The sequence below is a fragment of the Lemur catta genome, chromosome 2, assembly GCF_020740605.2.
Source record: "Lemur catta isolate mLemCat1 chromosome 2, mLemCat1.pri, whole genome shotgun sequence".
Classification (NCBI taxonomy): Eukaryota; Metazoa; Chordata; class Mammalia; order Primates; family Lemuridae; genus Lemur; species Lemur catta.
This window is the reverse complement of record NC_059129.1, coordinates 15,749,641-15,769,178: the sequence shown is the minus strand read 5'-3', so window position 1 is coordinate 15,769,178 and position 19,538 is coordinate 15,749,641. Positions and strand designations below refer to the sequence as shown.

General features: G+C 37.2%; 1 protein-coding gene across 2 annotated transcripts in view; it reads right to left on the bottom strand.

Moving 5' to 3' along the window:
• RBBP6 (RB binding protein 6, ubiquitin ligase) overlaps positions 1 to 18,618 on the bottom strand; it is a 34,493-nt gene extending 15,875 nt beyond the window's left edge. For both annotated transcript variants that reach the window (XM_045542809.1, XM_045542810.1), the window contains exons 1-7: positions 17,350 to 18,618; positions 12,866 to 12,965; positions 7,367 to 7,403; positions 2,932 to 2,976; positions 781 to 869; positions 567 to 663; positions 20 to 159 (exon numbers count right to left, since the gene is read on the bottom strand). In XM_045542809.1, coding sequence (XP_045398765.1) covers positions 20 to 159; positions 567 to 663; positions 781 to 869; positions 2,932 to 2,976; positions 7,367 to 7,403; positions 12,866 to 12,965; positions 17,350 to 17,515 — 674 coding nt within the window. In that variant the 5' untranslated portion in view covers positions 17,516 to 18,618. The remainder of the gene's footprint in view (positions 1 to 19; positions 160 to 566; positions 664 to 780; positions 870 to 2,931; positions 2,977 to 7,366; positions 7,404 to 12,865; positions 12,966 to 17,349) is intronic.
• Between the last annotated feature and the right edge of the window lie 920 nt (positions 18,619 to 19,538).

Genomic DNA, 19,538 nt, shown 5'->3' with positions numbered 1-19,538 from the left:
ACCTAATTTGCATACTTACGCATCTATAGTTGGTATTGCATATTTTCCAGTGTTGGTAAGCATTGCACCTTTCATATTAGGATCTTTCACTTCCATCATGAAACTTCTGGGAATTCCAGTGCTCTTTTTAATCCTAGGACCAGATTCAAAGTTTTTATCCTATTTGGGGGGGAAAAGGAAGAGGAGAGGAGGAAGGGAAAATGCAGTTACCTTTATTTAATAAATTAGCTAACATGACACAGAGCTTACTAACTACTTATATTATTTGTAGTGTTTTACATATATGATCTCATTTAATCCTCACAACTGCCATGTGAGGTAAGCATTATTATTATTTCCATGTCAGAGAAGAAAAGTCAGGCTTGGAGAGATCAAGTAACTTGCTCAAGCTCACTCAGCTATTAAGTGGCAGAACTAAGATTTGAAGCCTAGCAAATCTGACTCCAGAGGTCATGCTCATTAGCTACTGTAATAGAGAAGGCAATATTTACCAAGAAAAATAAGATGGCTAAGAAATAATTCTAAAAAAACCAAAAGGTGTACCATAGTTTCTACTTTGGACTTACCCCATTTGTTGGGCAATTCTTAATATAATGGCCAGGTTTACCACAACGGAAACAAGTGTAAGATGGAGGTGGTGGACCTAGAGGTTTCTTCATGTAACTAAAAGGGAAAAAAAAAATTACATGTATATAAGGACTTTAAAAAAAATAACGTTTTTGATTTGGGGGGGAACCCACCCCAAAAGTTCCTATTAGTATAAAGTATTTATGAACTTACTTGATTGGGTCGTATTCATGGCCAGATTGCGACATCATTGCTTTAATTTTATCTTCTTCAGAAGCATTGGCTTCAGCCAGATTGGCAGTCTGTTTAATAGGTAATTATTTGACACACACATTAGAAACACAGTTAAGACCACACAGCCAAAGACAACACCACTCATCCTGTAAAGAGCAGTATCTAACTAACCTTGCATTAAAAACAGCTATTTACATGTATAACCTGGAAGAGGCATTGAGAATTCCTTAGGTCATTACATGATGTTTGGGTGTCCGTGAAGCTGAAGAAAATCTTTGTGGGGGCACTCAAACCTTAGACCCTGTTTGTACCTTACATTGAGATTTACATACTACTCCTCTAAAAGACTGAGATTAAGTTAGAAGAAAAACACTTGATGTTTTTAAAATCATGAAAATAATTCAAGTGTCAGAGCATTGAGATTATAACTTATAACTTGGAGGTAGGGATTGGGGTAGAATGACCAAACATATTATGTAGCAGGTATTAGAAGTCAGAAGGCTTTTTAGGTAGTGGTGTCAGTTTCAAATTAAGTACAAAAAAAGTGCATTGAGCATTCATAATGTCAAATTCAACTCTCCAGATAAATTCTATGAGCTTCATAGCTCCACTTTTAAGGTATTAGATACAACAGATATAAGCAGGGTCTAAGGGAGTGATTTCTAATAACTTGAATCTTCAAGCACCTAGCAGTCATATCAGCCATTCATTGGGTTTGTCTTTACATTCATCCACAAAACAAGCAACCAGTTTTAACATTTTATTGTAAATTTATATACAAAGAATGCTTAACATTAACAGAGCTGAGAACAACAGCAACATTTACAGAAAACTGGATTACAGATGTTTAACAACTAATTTGTTTGAACCCAAACATTATTTTACAAATACCTGTAGTTAAAAAAAAAAAAAAAAGCAATCCCCAAACTCCCCAACTTCTCCCCGCAAAGAAACAATGGTAGGAATAGACCAAAACTCAAATATGGTCCTTACAGTACATAAGAATAAAAACAGTAAACTATAAACTACTAAAATGTTAACTCTATGCTAAACCACTTTGCATTAGAGAATTATAAAATAGGATGGTCTTAGTCCACTTTATGTTTTAGAATCAATTTCAATGTGTAGTCTTCCCAGAACAGGAGCTTAAAAAGCAATTTGTTACTAGGACATTTTTGGGGGATACATTCTAGGGGGAAAGGACACAACCTATAACAAAGCTAAGGACAATATAGGGACAGCACTAATGGAAAACTCATTTTTTCATTAATCTTGGTTGCTAAATTTGGTTTCACAGTTCTGATGCGGGGGAAAAAAGGATTTTTGGAAAGCTAGACAACTTCCTTCTTAGCCCTCAAAAGTCTGCCTATTCTTTTTTTTTAAAGGCACAATTTGTAAGCTAAATGTATTGTTTTAAAAAGTAATCCATCACTAGTGCTTTCCCAAACAAAAGATACACATTCTTGAGCAGAAAATGCAAGCAATCTTAATCGCAAAACATGGCACATACAATGATTTCAGGAGGTAACAATTTGCCCCTCTGCTAAACATACACATTGGTATATTCCTGTAAACGACTTTATACACTTACACAATTCATGTAGTCTGTGTTCAAACAAATTAGGTTGTTTAAAACTTTTGTTCTAACGTAGACAGACTACAAGTCTATAGCATAAAGAAACAACTGTATCACATTTAAAATATTGACCTTCATGGGATCAATTCAAATATTCAAGAAATAACCATGCAATCGTCCATGTAAAGGAAATCTTCTGTTTTGGCTGCTTTAGAAAAGTCCACATAATTTATAGCCAAAACCAGGAAATGCCTCCAGAACCTTGTTAGTTTCCAATGTATAATTTTTAAAAATGTATGCGAGAAAAAAGTGATTAAGTGTAGCTTCGTGTCTTGAAGTCTTGAAGATGAACAATACGCCAACATTACGCTGAGGCTGACAAAGTACGCCCCTATCTTCTCAAAACGGCAACTACTCTTTACAGGATAGTAAAAATATGTACAATGCTTTTGCCAAATACATCCTCCCCCAACCCCTCTTAAAAAACTGTTCCACATTAAAAAAAAAAAAATACAATGTTAGAAAAAGACTTATATTTTCAAGAATATATATACCTTTGTAAGCTGGGCCAGAGAAATAGACGCGGAAGGGTCATCAATCTGTTCACAAAAAATTAAACACACATTCAAGTTCCAAACTGAAAACATCTTAAAGTGATCATTTAGCCCCTACTGATACTTAATGTTCAAATATTGGGCATTTTCTTAGTTTTCTACAGACTGTTAGTTTGTTTTAAGCCTGAAAGTGTAACTCAACTGACTTAATCCTCTTCTCTACATATTTCACACATAGTTATAAAGGCTATCAGTTGGGGGGGGGATTCAATCAATGAAAAAAATGGGGTAAAGAAAAGTATATCACATAGAAAATCTGTTTAGAGTGGTGACTAAATACTAAGAGTCCCTTGTCTCTCAATGGTCTCTAAATTTGATAATGCTCAAGACAGTGTACACTAGAAGAGAGAAAAAGAAATCCTTCTAATTTTCCCAGAATGTTTTATACAATATTGTAAAAACAAGCAGCTCTTTAATGGCTCAGATAATTGCTTTAATAAATAACAGCTCTGATATAATTGCTATGTTTTTTCTTTTTTGAGCATGTACTGCTTAGCCTGAATAAGTTTGTTTATTCTCTAATACAAAGAATAACAAAGAAACCACAGCTTTATAAGGGCAAAGATGTTAAGTCAAAAAAAGGGAAAACAAAGGCAGCCTGGGGAAAGGGAAAACAGCTGTCACATATGATGATGGGTTTAAAACTTGGGAAAAAGAAACAATTTAATCAAACAGAGCAAATATATATAAGATATAAGAGAGCTTTAAAAATTACTTAAAAATTTTTTAAATTATTTGATCCCCTAAAACGATTTTAACATCAGTTTTTAAAAAGTGTGTATGTTTGTGTGAACACACACTCACACAGGTATCTTTAGCAAATAATCCTGAAGATATGATTTCCCTACAGCTTCCTATGTAGTAAGTAAGTTCCTTATTCAGCATGTTGTAAGTTTCTCATGCATTATTGGTCAGAACTCTTGTTTTAAAATGGAGGGAATGTAACAAGATATCTGGATCAAAGAAAAAAGTCTTCATCAGATATTTTTCAAGTATTCCAGAGAACTAAGAGTATTAAAATAAAAGCAGCATGATTTACAAGCCTGGAATAGAAATGTAACCAGTCTCAATATTAAGTTCTTAGCCTTGCCCACCACAGTAGGGATTCAATAAATGTAAATAAAAACAATGCTGGCTAACTGTTAAAATACATCTCACAAATATCTTAAGAGTTTTAAAAGTTAGTTTGGTGGTCATCACTGGGATGTTTATTCAGACAGAAGGTTCTCTGCTCCACACTGAGGGGCTATGAAGAGGTTATAATGCACTAATCCCACATTCCTGATACATAACTGAATAACCACATAATTTGTCAATGGGTTCTCATTCTTGCCTAGCTTTGAAGTATTTTTTCCATTAAGAACTAATCTCAAAGGGTAAGTAGGAAAAAACCCAAAAGAATACATATTCTATTTTTACGCAGAATAATTTCTGACCTACTTAATCTGTTTTAAAGAGGGTTACATTTTACACTAACCAGGAATTGAAGTAACAAGGACTGAACAAATTATTGTCAACCATCATCTATACGTTTCTAACCAATGAAACAAATTACTAGCCTTTAAAAATAGCCCATTACTATCTGGAATACAACTACTGATGATTTCCTTGGAAAGAAAGCAACCAATTATATTAACTTTCTTATCAATGGAACTGAAAAACATTTTTAAAAAGTCTCCTCCCTCCTAACACTTAAGAAGTGGCTTGATTTTGTTTTTATGCTGGGCCTTCTTCATCCTTTCCTTTTAGCGTTTCACTAAATTATTATTGTACCATGTATTTATTGAGCTGAAAGTGGTTTCAGATGTGCAGTTGCACCTAAATCACTTTTTTCCCCACCAAATAATCACTATTGCCCCTAAATACCTTATAATCCACAAAGAAGTCAATTTTACCACAAATTTAGAAAAACATCCAATTTTGTTTTCTACATATAGCAAGGTGTTAAGAAATGAGTGAAAATGTTGACAAAGAATGGTTTAAAAAATGATTAGGAATTTATATGTACTGAATATCAATAAAAATAGTGACTCAGTAAGATACTAATGGTATAAAAGTAAGTCTGTCACGTTAAAAAAAGAGTCTTCACTAATTGATCAATTCATACTGTAGACATTAAAATTAACCCACCTCCCTGCATCTAATTTGGGGTCTTGTTTCTGGGAGCAAGGATTCGCAATCTTTTGTGCCAATTATACTTGTTTGAATTTAAAGGATCCTACAAAATCTAATTCTGATGTTTAGTTAGGAGAAGAACATCCATCTTTGGTGTACCAACATGGAAGGATGACTAAATAAAACAAAGCTGGGGAATATGGAAACAGCCACCCTTGATTACAGCTGGCTTAAATTACCAGAAAAGTATGCATTTAATACACTTCTAATTAGAATTTTAAAAACTGGCTAAGCGCCTCTATTTACTTTGCTTTTGTGAATGTGTACAATCCACATGACTCTTAAGCCTTAGATGGACATTAATTATGCTTGATGAGTACATTTCTCTCTCATCCTAAATGTCAGCAAATGTACCCCAAGCAAATAAATAATGGGGATAAGGTATCTGATGTCTCCATTTCAGATAATTCTACCTAAAAATTAAAGCCACTTTTAAAGTATTAAAAAAAAAAAAAAAAAAAAAAAGGAAGAGAAACCTGAATAAGCTTAAAATAAACTGCTTCTTATAAATGTAATACAGACATGCCAGGGAACACACAAGGCTAAAAGAATGTTAACTTTATTTATGAACATGTGATTTGTGTTTATACACATGCTAATTAATAAACAAAAAAGAAATAATTGTTTTCAAGAAATAAAACTTCATCTGAATTAGTTTAAATACTATATAAAATGTACTTTATACAAAATGTGTTACATTAACTACTACAGTAACCAGGATAGTCGATCTAATTTGTGCTAGCATTTGGATACATAAAAATCAGTTTTAAACCAATCACCAGCAAAACAGAAACTTGGACAGATTTTACAGCATTATGCTTAAAAAAAACCCCATATATCCAAAAAGAGGGGAAAAAAACCCCAAAACACTAAGACTTTTGATCTTTGAATTATTATATTTAGTTCCTTGAGAACTAAAGGCCATATACTCTAGAGAACAAGTCCAAAGTTCAGATAATCTATGTTATGTTTAAGATTCAATGATCCAAGGTTAGTGAAATCCCTCATACACAAAGATCAGTAGTATTTAAAAAGTATAAAGTGAAATAGCAAGCAATACCCTTGAGTTCTAAATGAAGATTTCAGACATCTTGCATTGTGTACAGTATCAAGCCTGAGCAGTAAAATGTTTAGAGAACCATCAAGTTTACAGAACCCCATTATGATAAAGCTGTGTTCTGAAACAGATGTTTCACTCCTTAACTTGGAAATGCTACCTTTTACTTCAGAGCTTCAAAGTCAAAATGGTGTCACACTTAAGGTTAATCTGTGATTACAAAAATTAAGATGTTACCCTGGTTAAGGGAAGTTACCTTTGATAAGCTATAGCTTTCAACAGTCTACAATTAATTAATGCAGCATTTTAATATCTTTTGAGAAAGAGGGAAATATTTCAATTTGGACATTTAAGCTGACTAGATAGAAATGGAAGATCTTATTCATATTAAACTCTGAAAACAATGTACCCAATTGTATAAAATCATCAAAATCATTGAGACATTTATATATTCATAGGGGGTCCCAACTTTGGGTTTCATTTTATGGTACAGTTGTAAACAAAGAATAGGAGCTCAAAATTGCCAAATAAAGCAAGACTAAATAATAAGGCTGCATCAATGGTACCTGGAAAGCTCTTTTCTATGATGTGTTTGAAACTGGAGAAAACATCAAACTTTAATAAGCTTTGCATGTTGCTAATGCATTTTTGAAAGCCATCAATCAGGCAGGAAAAAAAAAAACCTAACAAAAACTAAGTGATACAACGTGAAAATGGCAAAATATACACTCCAAACATTTTTTTATTGCAAGAAACAAAAAGCACACAACAGCCTGTACATACATACAAAATACTAACTATAGACAGACAGATGTAGAACATGCCATCATGTTCTTTCGTGTAAAACCTAAACGATCTAAAAAGGATTCATACATTAACTGTACAACACAGTGTCATACAGGGAGAATGCTATCATATTTAATATGAAACAATGTTATGGGCACAAATTACCCATTCTACAAAATAAATGTGCAAATTATGCCACATATCCATATTCAACTGAGCTGTCATCAAAATACATTTTATTTACAATATGTACTATGACCAGTTGGGATATTAAGTTCTAAAATGATTTACTTCACTGCTACATTATAAAGGTAAAAGCAATGTGTAGAAAAAGTGTGAGATTGTGTTTTTACATACTGCTTTTGTAGTTGCCATCACTGGTTCTGTTCGACTTCTAAAAAACAAAACAAAAACAACAAAAACTAACATTAGCTATTTATGAATTTTTGTGCTAATAAATCTTACCACATCTTCAATCACACATTTTTAGAAACACAATTTTCCTTTGGTACAAAGATTTCAAAACAGCCAATTTCTGAATGAATAAAGTACTATGATTCATCTTTATCACCTTTGAACAGTTTAAGACACATTTGTGGTTTCAAAAAAATTCCACACTAGGGAATTCTAAAAATAAGTATACCTTGTCACTTACAATAAATGTTTGCTGAAAGGTAGTGTGGGGATTTTTGTTATGTTTAGAAACTTTGTGGTTTATTCTTAAGAGACTGAAAAACTAAACTATATTATTCCCCAGTTCCTGAATAGGTCCAGATGTAAATTTTCACCCACCAGATTTTCTTAAAGAGCACTGCTGTCAACATTTATAATTTGGACCCCTGAGAAACTGCTGTGCTCCGAAAACTAAGTTTCAAACCTGGAAAGACAGGTTGATAGCTATTTTCATTTTTAAAATGTCTCCATACAATGACCAAGAATTGAACAAGAATTCTAACTCCCAGGAAAATACAATATAGAGTATTTTGAATTGGACAGTTCTCCCTTACCCCCACTGAATAGACACATGGAATGAATTGGACAATTTGATGTTTAAAAGAACATATAAATTAAACTCAAAACAAAATTCTTTTAAGTCTACACAGGAAAGGGGACAGGGATTGAGTTGTTAAATAGCCCTTAAATACTTAGTTTTAAATTATTCATATCTTGACTACAGAGAAATGTTAGATAGCATCTAAAAGGAGTTTCTAGGTTTGTGCATGATTTGGAAGTTCTAAGATAAAAAAAATTGAGCTTTAATTTTCTAGTATTTGGTCAACAAAGTCAGAGGCATTTTATGAAACAGATTTATTATTAAATTAATGCAAATAAAATTCTATATACGTGAATTTCAACACACAATTCCATGTAAGAAGCAATTTATTTTTCCATGTACTTCAAGTATTTCTTTTCCCAAGAGATTCTGAATATAAAAAAACCTACAGAAACTGAATGTTTGCTATTTTTAAAGAAAAGCCCTTGATAAATTGTTTTTTTCAACTCCTTGGTCAATTTGCAAGGCACTTGATAAATTAAAGTGCAATTTCACACTAGATTGTATGAATTAATTTTCCTCTTATAATTTATAATTCTTAGAATCATTTAAAGCTAAAAGCACATACCCCTAAGTTCACTTGGAAATCACAACAACAAAAGAAGTATTCAGCTTTTTAATGTTGTTACTATACAGAAGATATTACACAAAAGGACTGCCAAATGTTAACATATGGAAACAACAAACTAATGATAAAAAATTTTTTAAATGAATTCTTGCCCACATTGAGTATAAAGCTCCAAGAAATGACACTATTTTAACTCAATTCCAAGAACACATTCCATTTCACAGGACTGGGAAATTCCAGAATTTTTTATTGATCCAAAGCAGAATTTGCCAATATTTCAAAGCTACCTAATTTCTTTCCTTTCTTTTTTTTCTTTTAAAAGACAGGGTCTCATTCTGTCACCCAGGTTGGACTGCAGTGGTGCAATCACAGTTCACTATAACCTCAAACTCCTGGGCTCAAGCAATCCTCCCACCCTAGCCTTCTGAATAGCTAGGACTATGAGCTCTGGCCACCACACAGCTAATTATTTTTTTTGTAGAGACTGGGTCTATGTTGCCCAGGTTGGTCTTGAACTCCTGACTCAAGCTATCCTCCCTATCTTGGCCTCCCAACATGCTAAGCTTACAGGTGTGAGCCACTGCACCTAGCCAAAGCTACCTAGTTTCTAAATGGAAATCACTACCCTTTAAACAACCTATGTTGCTGGCCTTTCCACATATTAGTTACCATTAATAACAATTGCAAGAAAGCAGAGAAAGTTAAGGATATAAAGTTTTAATCTTGCCCCTTTAGTGAATATAAGTTCTAGACTAGTCCTGAGAGACTGCTATATTCTTACCCCAATCATGGGCATTTACCATGTGCCAGGCACCACTGAATTCTTAAAACCCTCTGTGAGTAAGTACCCACACAACCTTATTTTACTTTTGAGGAATCTGAGGCACAAAGACTTTAGGTAACTTACCCAAAGTCACGCAACTGATATAAAGCAGTAAGTAGAGTGAAACCTAAGCCTGATTCCAGTGTCTATGCCAAGGGTGGAGAACCTGGGGCCTTAAGGCCACATGTGGCCTCCTAGGTCCTTAAGTGTGGCCTTCTGACTGAATCCAAATTTTACAGAACAAATCCTTTTATTTTCACTAATACATTTTTGCTCATCTTTTATATTTTTATTTTTAAAATGGACATATTTAAAATACCAAAGAATAAGTTTCAATCAAATATTCCTCCCAGACTAACTGGCACAATTAGAACATTGGTAAGCCATACGGCTAAACTGATGGATGCTACGCTCATGATATAGTTCTAACTTCCCCAGCCTGACTGGTGCCACTACCACACAACACTGGTTGGCTAGAGTTTATGGCAGAAATTAAAAGATGAAAAGCAAAACCAAAGACAATTCTTTCAAGCAGCAGTAAGATCTGGAAATAATGCCACTGAAGCAACTTATAAAGTAGCATATACACTTGGGGGAAAAAAAGAAAGCCATTCAGTGACGTAGAAATTGTGAAAGAATGCATTGTTGAAGTTGTAGGATGCTTAGACCCCGATAACATTTCCAAAGTACAAACAACTGCCTCTTTCAAGGAGAACCATAAATGATCAGCAGTATGAATTAGCCTTCAACTAAACAGAACAACGTCCTGTAATACTTCAAAAGGAAAATATATATCATTCAATCACTTTGGATGAATCAACTTATACTACTGACTCGGCACAGGTATTATATACTTCATTCGGGCCACAACAGAAGATTTTCTTTGCTATGAAGAGATACTCGCTTTGGGCACTCTTGTGAACAAAACACAGGGAACAGATATCTTCAACAACTCCCAAGATAAATGTCATGAAGTTGGACTGAATTTTTAAGTGTATGTATGGATGGTGTACCTTCCATGACAGGAAAACAGGAAAGGTTTATTGCACAAATAAAAAAAGTATTAACAGATTCAGATGTTCTTCTTTCTCTTCATTGTATCTTGCATCAGCAAAATCTCTATCCTAAAGCTACTATTTTAAGTGACACTTTGCAACAAGTTATAAGTATTGTTAACTATATTGGTACAAATGCAACATGGCATGGTCAGTTTCATAACATGCTAAAGCTGAACCATGAGGTATATTCGGTGTGGATTTGCCACATCATTCTAAAGTGAGTTGGCTATCACAAGGACAGGTGTTAGCAAAATTTTATCTCTCCAAGAACAGATAGTTAAATTTTATGAATAACAGGATCAGCAATGTGAATTATTGAAAGCGGATTTCTATAGGTATGCAGCATTTCTGTGTGTTATGTCAAATCAAAACGACCTGAATATTTCTTTGCAAGGTAAAATTAAGTATATGAATGATATGTGGCAAAAAAATCCAAGCATTTCAGTTATCTTTTCTCAAAACACTTCTTCAGGCCGGGTGCAGAGGCTAATGCCTGTAATCCTAGCACTCTGAGAGGCCGAGGTGAGAGGATTGCTTGAGCCCAGGAGTTCAAGACCAGCCTAAGCAAGAGCAAGACCCCATCTCTACTAAAAATAGAAAAATTAGCTGGGCATCATGGTGCATGGTTGTGGTCCCAGCAACTTGGGGAGGCTGAGCAGGGAGGATCATTTGAGCCCAGGAGTTTGAAATTGCAGTGAGCTATAATGATGCCATGCTCTCTACTATTGAGCAAGACTCTGTCAAACAAAACAAAATAAAACAAAACAAAACAACACAACCCACCCCAAAACACTTCTTCAAAAGGAAATTTCGGATGAGCATTTTCCCCAACTAGCAAATAGCAAAGGTCACTGATGAGGCCGGGCGCGGTGGCTCACACCTGTAATCCTAGCTCTGGGAGGCCGAGGCGGGTGGATCGCTCGAGGTCAGGAGTTCGAGACCAGCCTGAGCAAGAGTGAGACCCCGTCTCTACTAAAAATAGAAAGAAATTATCTGGCCAACTAAAAATATATATACAAAAAAATTAGCCGGGCATGGTGGCTCATGCCTGTAGTCCCAGCTACTCGGGAGGCTGAGGCAGTAGGATCGCTTAAGCCCAGGAGTCTGAGGTTGCTGTGAGCTAGGCTGATGCCACGGCACTCACTCTAGCCCGGGCAACAAAGTGAGACTCTGTCTCAAAAAAAAAAAAAAAAAAACAAAGGTCACTGATGAACAGGATGATATATGCAAATCATCTGAAGAATATGCAGCTGTCATAGACCAATTAATTGGAGAATACACTGAAAGGTTCACTGACTTTGAGAATCATGACATCACACTCAAATTAGCATTTCAGCCTCACCTAGTTGATATCATCAAGGCACCTAGAGAACTACAGACGGAAGTGATTGAGCTCTTAGGGGATGACATTTTAAAGTCATTGTTTGATGCTAAGAAAGAGCCAACCGAAATATGGAAAAATGCAGTAGAAACCTTTAGCAACAGGCCCAAAAACTGTATTCTTGTTTTTCAACCACTTATTGCTGCAAATCTACATTCTCCTACCTAACCCAAATCAAGATGCCCTTAAGGTCACAAATGACTGATACCCATGTAGAGGATCAACTGAAATTATTGTGGACCTCCATGCACGCTGCAACCAAATATTCAAATGCTTTCCAACAAAAAGCAAATAAAACAAAGTCATTAATAGATTAACCTTAAATAGTTTTCATTTTTTTGAAATTATTAAGTACATTATTAGATTTTTTACAAAATAATGTACATTTTTAAGTATATCTAAGTTTCTTGAATGCAGCCTTAATTGATTATAGCTAAATTAATGCAGCCTTCCAACATGAAAAGGTTCCCCACCTCTGGTCCATGCTCCTAAGTCCTATATACTCTATGACCTCACAACAAAAGCCTCTTATTGATAAAGAGCAAATATTGGCCTTACTGAATACTCTTGATGCTATCAAAATATTTAGGACAGATCTCTCTGATGCTTAAATTTTTGTGGTAAAGAAAAGAGAACAAAAAAAGTAGGCGAAGGGTACAGAAATATTTATTCACTGATATGAGTATCATTTTCCTATCTTTCTAAATACTGCCCATATGGAACGAAAATTTTTCCTAAGAAGAACTCTTACTTTTCATCACAGGTAAGTCAACTTAACTGGGGGAAGAAATCAGAAAAAAACAAACGAAAAAAAAACCAAAACACCCTATCCTCACAGTTTTGAGGATCAAGAAGATATACTAAGGTTAAAGTAATGACTTCAGTTCTAAAATACACTTGTTCTTTCTCACAAAATAAACTTTTTAAAAAAAGTCTATGTTGACAAGTACATGAGATTTGATAAATACTTACATAACATATGTCTTGCTTGTAGATTTAACACCTCCAATGGGAATTCTTCTAACAATTACAGACGAATTCTTAGGAATTAGAGCATTATCATCAGTATATTCTGTAAATAAAAAGATAGTCGAATTTCTATTTGGGGATTTGGGTAAGCATCCAAGAATGAGAAAACTATAACCAAATACAAATTTTACGGGAAACGAACTTAAAATAACTACACATTCCTCACATCTAGATATTGTCAGGACAAATATCCAAAGCCACAAGGGGGCTTCTCTTCAAGAGACAACAAATAGTGTGAACAGGTTCTTAGCTCTAGCATCTCTACTTCTGTGGAACTCTAAAATTTCAGTAAGACTAAGTCATTCTCTATTCTATTTAGCCAGAAATGCTGAACATGTTAACTATGAGAAAAAGCTGTTATTTTGAATGAAGATATTCGATTTCTCCTAGCCCCTAAACATGAGTTGAGAATTATGATCCCTGCCCTCATGAAGCTTATTACTGGGGAAAACAGACTAAAAATTAAATTATGACATGTTATAAATAAAGAAGAAAAGGTTTTCTAACAAAGAATGATGGTGGAATGCAACTTTGGATACAATGTTGATTCAAAGAAAGCCCCTGTGAGGAATTTACACTGCATACTTAAAAGACTGAGAAGCCAGCCCAGGACAAAGAAATGAAAAAGGAATATTTCAGGCAGAGGGAAAAACATGTGAAGAAATTACACAAAAAGGCCGGATGAGCTACAGAAAATGAAGAATGATGTGAAACATGGCTAGAAAGGTACAGATCATACACTGGTTTTTATTTTGTTTCTAAGTACGACAGGAAGTCACTGAAGGATTTTAAATAAAATGGTGATGACTGATTTATGTTAAGGAAAAAAGATTACTCTGGCATCTACAGGGAGAATGAACTGTAGGGGAACAAGAGAAGAAAAACAGTGACTAATAAGGAAGCTGCTAAATAATCCAGGTAGAGATAATGACAGCTTGTGTTGGGATGCAGAGAGAAACGGAGATAGAAGGTTTTGAAGCAGAATCCACAAGTCTTGCTGACAGACTGAATATTGGGAAGATGAAGCAGAAAGAGCAATCAGGCCAGAGGAATTCCTGGATTCCTGTCTGTAGCCACTGGATAAACAATGATGTCACTTTCTGAGAAGATCAAGAGGGAGGATGAATGAATCCTATTTTTCTACTCCTTAGACTATTATTTACAATACTTCTGTAAGAATGAAATTAAGAAACTAGACCTAAACTTTGGTAAAAAGATTTGCTAGCTAAGGAAAGAATTTGGAAAACTACCAGCAAGAAAAATAACTCACTACAAGATGCAAAAATATATCCCTCTCCCTTAATCACACAACCAGACATTAGAGTTCACTGTTAATGTTATTAAGTTTACTTGCTTCACCTAAGTTACTCAGCAGAGTGGCTGACTACTTCTGTTCCTCCAATTATTTGAAGCTTACCATATACTTGGGCATTTTAGGGTTTTAATATGTATCAGCTTTATTATTTTTAGTCACAATATTATTAATATTCCCTGTTTTAAACTAAATTGTTCCTGCAAGAGTTCTTTCCAGTATATTTAAGTAGTAAGCTGTATTTCACAGGTATTCAATTAGAGTTAGAGTGATGCAATTTCCTAGATTTAGGCACGCCAATGTAAAACTATAATCTTTATCTTGGATAGTTCATTATAGTCCCAAATTCCAAGCAAGCTGAGTCAGAAAAATTGGGAACAGGAGAGATGCCGGATTTTTAAAAAGTTAATTCTAGAAACAAGACTTAGTGTCAAACACCTGCCAGGAAGTTTCTGAATCTCTAACACCTCTCAAATGCACTTACAATAGCTTTTGAAGACAGCTTAATTTTATCAAACTGAAAGTCAAGGGCCCCAATGTCCCTCAAACAGATGTTCCTTTTAGATATCTGAATTATAATGATTGCCTAAAAGTATTTTCACACTTAAAATACCTCCTTAACAAGCAGTCTGCTGGCTTCAAAAGACCCTTTCTCTTCACCAGTGTAATTTTTGACCCCAAACATGAAAGGCATAGATGAAATAAAAAAAATAAATTTTAAAAATGGAAAAAGTCAGAAATATAATAAGGGTCTTAATATTTCATACTCAGCTTCCAAATCTTTCACACCAAGTTTGAATAAACGTTGTTTTTCAGGGGTTAGTGTGCAGAAAAGCATTTCACATATAACAAAGATCATTTGGAATTCATTTTGAAATACAGTCCAGAAATAAGTAGAATTCTCAAGTCTAAAGTACATAGAATTTTGATCCAAGCATTTTAGTCTTACCAAGATTTAAGGATCCTAAACATGGACTGACTTCCAAAACTGTAAGGAGTGTTTTATAGAAACACGGTAGATTAGGTAACTTAAATATTCATTCAAAAACAAACTAATGCTCAGCATCCTCTCCTAGGCAATGTCCTACAAAGCTGTATTTTGAAACAAATAAAGTGGCATTCTTAACTGCGTTGTGACAGTGGATACTATCTCCCACAAAACTACTTTAAGTAGCTACCTCCGCACTACTATCAATGATAATCCTTTTCTCCCCTAATTTGAAGATTCGGTAAAATATACATTTTTTTCCCCACAGCTCCCTTTTCTTAACCAAACTAACATCAAAGCTTTCTCCTGTCAAGGGCAGTTCACACAAATATATAAAAGAAAATCTGCTGGGCAAAGCACTTCCCTTTCAAGGCTTGGATTATGTATCACATATATCCTGGACTACAAAAATAAAACACAAAGTCACAAAACTGTTAAATTTGTGGACAAGATTTCTTCAACCATAACATAATCCATTCTAACCAACCGTATGCAACTGTTAGGTGGAAAGGATGGATAAAGCCTAGCCCCAAATGATTCAATTGTGTAACACTCCAGTAAAACATGAAACCTGCAAGTATATGATGACTAAAATTGCCTTAATATCCCTTAATTTCATTTATATCATCTTTCATTAATACTCATTAATCTATCCAGATGGCCTAAAATCCTTATAAATCCATCTGTTCTGTGAAATGTCACTATTATACTTAAGGGATGCTTTTAGGGGACTTAAAAAAAGCCATTTCTCAACTGTTCATGATCACCAATAATTTTTCCTCTCCTTAAGCAGAGGAGTATTACACACGATTACAATTATCAAAGGGCATTCACTTGTTTTTAAAAAGGAGAGGAACAAGACAATATTTTCACATATTATGATGTGAGCAAAGTTCTTCCTTACTGAATATTTTTGAGTCAAGCTATGCCAGCACTGCCATTCCTTAACCTAATACAATTATGTCTGGGTTGTAAATGGAAAACTGGTCTTCTATAAGACAAGATTTACTCTACCTAACAAACTACAGGCGAGAGGTGGAGGACTTCTCATTTCAATTAAAAGAATCCATGTTACACCTTAAGCCAAATTTAGTGATCAAAAAATATCCTAGCTTAATTAGAACTTTATTTCTTCTCCTCCCATCGATCACTCTCAGAAGACTGATCTACTGAAAACTACACATCAGCATTACCGTTCTGAGAAAAAGAAACCAAAACAAGTTCAGAGTCAGAAAAGACTGCTTATCACATTTCTCTACTGTTAAATTCCCAATATTATAAAATACTTTTAAAAAGGAGAAAAAACTCTAAAGATTCAGCAGGTTTCCCCCCCCCCATTAAATGGCTTATTTGTACTCTATGGTAGTAGTCTATTTTTCAGTATCCTAGTATCAATACAGTCATGTAAAGTCTAGCAATTACTACTTTAAAAAAGAAAAATCAGTACTTTTGATCTTCACCAAATTGCTAAATTTTAAGAGTAACATCATGAACTAAGTTCAACTACTTAATTACTATATTACTAATTCTGGAATTTACACAAGAGTGGTCACATCAGAACATTTTAAGTGCCAAAAACAATTCCAACGCTCTAATTAAATCTCAAAAATGTTAAAGTATGGATCCCTTCTCCACAACACAGGCAACTCCAAATAAATAAATGGGGGGAGGGAGAAAGGGAGGACATAAAATTTGCCATTAAACTCCAAAACGTTGTTAGGTTAGAAAATTAGAAGTATCTCTTGCTGCTTTAACATAAAATCCTTGTGCATGCTCTCCTCCCCGACTTCTGATGAAAAGCAAAGTTAGAAAATGCCATAAGGCAAGCACCCAAAGAACCTGCACAGCAAGCCCCCTCGTCCCCTCTCATTTTTAAAAACACTGAGAATAATCAGACTTCCACGCTTTTGCATTAGCCTGTTACAGATGACTCAAATATTCCGAAACCAAATAAGACAGTAAAACTCCAAATCCAGCTGCTGCAACCCTTGACTATCAATGAAAGTTGTATCAAAAGTGCTAGAACAGTCCCACAAGAGACATAATGGCGGTTAGTCTTCTGCCAGCCACCTTACAACTAGTATCTATCTTCCATCACCAAATATCTGGAGCCCATGTGGCTCTTACCTTCTTTCGTCTGCGCGTTGGTGATCTGCAGGTCGCAGTCGGCAGCTTTCAGCTTCTCTCTCCCCATAATCTGCTTCTTTAAGTCGCAGAGGGAGATGTGGAGGCCATCAAAAGTGACGGTATCATAGTTGAGTTTAGAGGAAAATTTATAATGCACACAGGACATGGTGCCAAAGGATTCCTAAGGTTCAGCGAGGAGACGTGGACACTCTCAATATATGTATATTTATAAACTTAAGAGCAAAATATGTACACACATAAAACACTCAAAGACACCGAAGGACCCTAAGGCCTCAGATTAAATACCCCCCAACCACAAGCAGGGGTTCGTAAGAACAATAATCCAGAACCCCCCCCCGATACTCAGAATCACTTCATGTGGGAGTTAAGAGGACGAGGATGGGGAAGAGGGGAAATCGAGAATCCGCCAACGGGCACAATGTCACCCGGCTGGGTCCCCCTCGCTCATGCTAAGGGCCAGCAGGAGACGGGGGACAGGCGGTGCAGTCAGTAGCGGTCAGTCCACACGTTAGAGTCCGAATGACCCCACGGGGTCAGGGGTCCATAGCGCGGCCGCACCTCCCGGTTGGTCTCTCTTTCCGTGGATTGGGGTGACCCAGGCCCCGGGAGAAGGTTGAGGGGAAAGGGCCTAGGCCCGGAGTCCACGAGCGGCCTCTCGCCTCCTCCTGGCTTCCGGACGACCGGCGTCTGCTTCCCCAGGCCCAGGCCCCCACCACACGCAAAACCCTTTCGCCTGCTCCCCGGAGGCCACGAGCGACCCCGCGGCCTAGGCCGCAAACGCGCGGTCGGCGGAGGAGAGGCCTTCCCGCAGGCCGCCCTCGGCTTCGGCTCCGCCTCCCCCCCGCCGCCGCCGCCGCCGCCGCCGCCGCCTCAGACACAAAGCCGGTACTAGGCCTCACTAGGCCTCGAAGCACTTCCTCACCACCCCGGGCCCCAGCCAGCGGCCCGGTGGCTTCGGCGGACCCCGGGGACACCGCCGAGGATCCCTGACTCTTCCTCTCGCCGGATCCTCCGCGCTTCTCTCGCCTTTCGTTCCCGTCGGCTTTAGGCCCAGAACCGCGAGAATACGCCCGGAAACCGCCGGGCAGCGGCGAGGGCTTCGCTGGCTCCCTGTTTGTTTTGCCCCCCTTGCCGCTCCGGGGCCCTCACCAGGCGTCGGCGACACCTCCAAGCCAGGCACTATGGCGGACGCGGCCTGGCTTCGGGCGAGCGCCCCACTCCGGGGTCTCTTAAGCAGGGATTGCACGGGCGGCGCGCGCGGGGCGGAGCTGGCGAGCGCGGATAGGCGGGCCTCGGGGGGCGGAGCCGCTGACGTCACAAAGCGCACCGGCCCGCCCACGTGACCCTGCGCTTTGTGACTCCCGAGCGCGGAACCCGAACTAGCCGGGACAACGGAAGAAACCATCTGCCGCAAAAGTGGGGGGGAGGCTGTAGCGCGCAGAGGACTGGCTCACCGGGCGGTTCCGGAAGAAGCGCTCACACGGCGGGGGCTGCCATGCTGGTTTCCTGTGCAAAGTGGGGTCCCAAGGGGTGGCCGGCAAACTCCTTCTTACCCGGTCAGCCTCCCCCAACCCCCCAATTTAAGTAAACACTATGGTTACTATGCAGTAAACTATGGTTGCTATGCAAGCGCTCCCTAGCTTCCTCTTCCAACAAACTGGCTGCCTTAAACTCTTCATAAGTGGCAGTTCTGGAGCAGCCTCTGTGTAGAATGGGAACAGCCACCACCATACAGATTTATTGAGCTGTTACTATGTGCTCGGCACAGGGCTGACCGCCTAATAACATTGCCAGGCTCTGCAGCCCAGTTGTTTGGATTGGATCCCTCGCTCTGGGGCTCTAGATTAATTCCTCTGTGATTGTATTTCCTTAGCTGTTAAAATGCCGTTAAAAATAGTACTTGGTTTAGTGGGTTGTTATGGATTAAATGAATGAATACAATTCCCTAGTTTAAGGCCGTGCCTGGCAGTAGGTTCAATGCACCGAAATAAATTTGGTCCAATAAAAGCAATTTAACAACAGAAACCCTAAGTGGTCAACATTACCATTACCTCCAGTTTATAGACAGGGAACTGAAGCTAGCAATCATGCGCTTTCTGGATCTGCAGAAAAGCATGCCTGCTGGGTGGCAGGATCCCAGTCCCATTCCTGATTACAAGCGTCAGGAA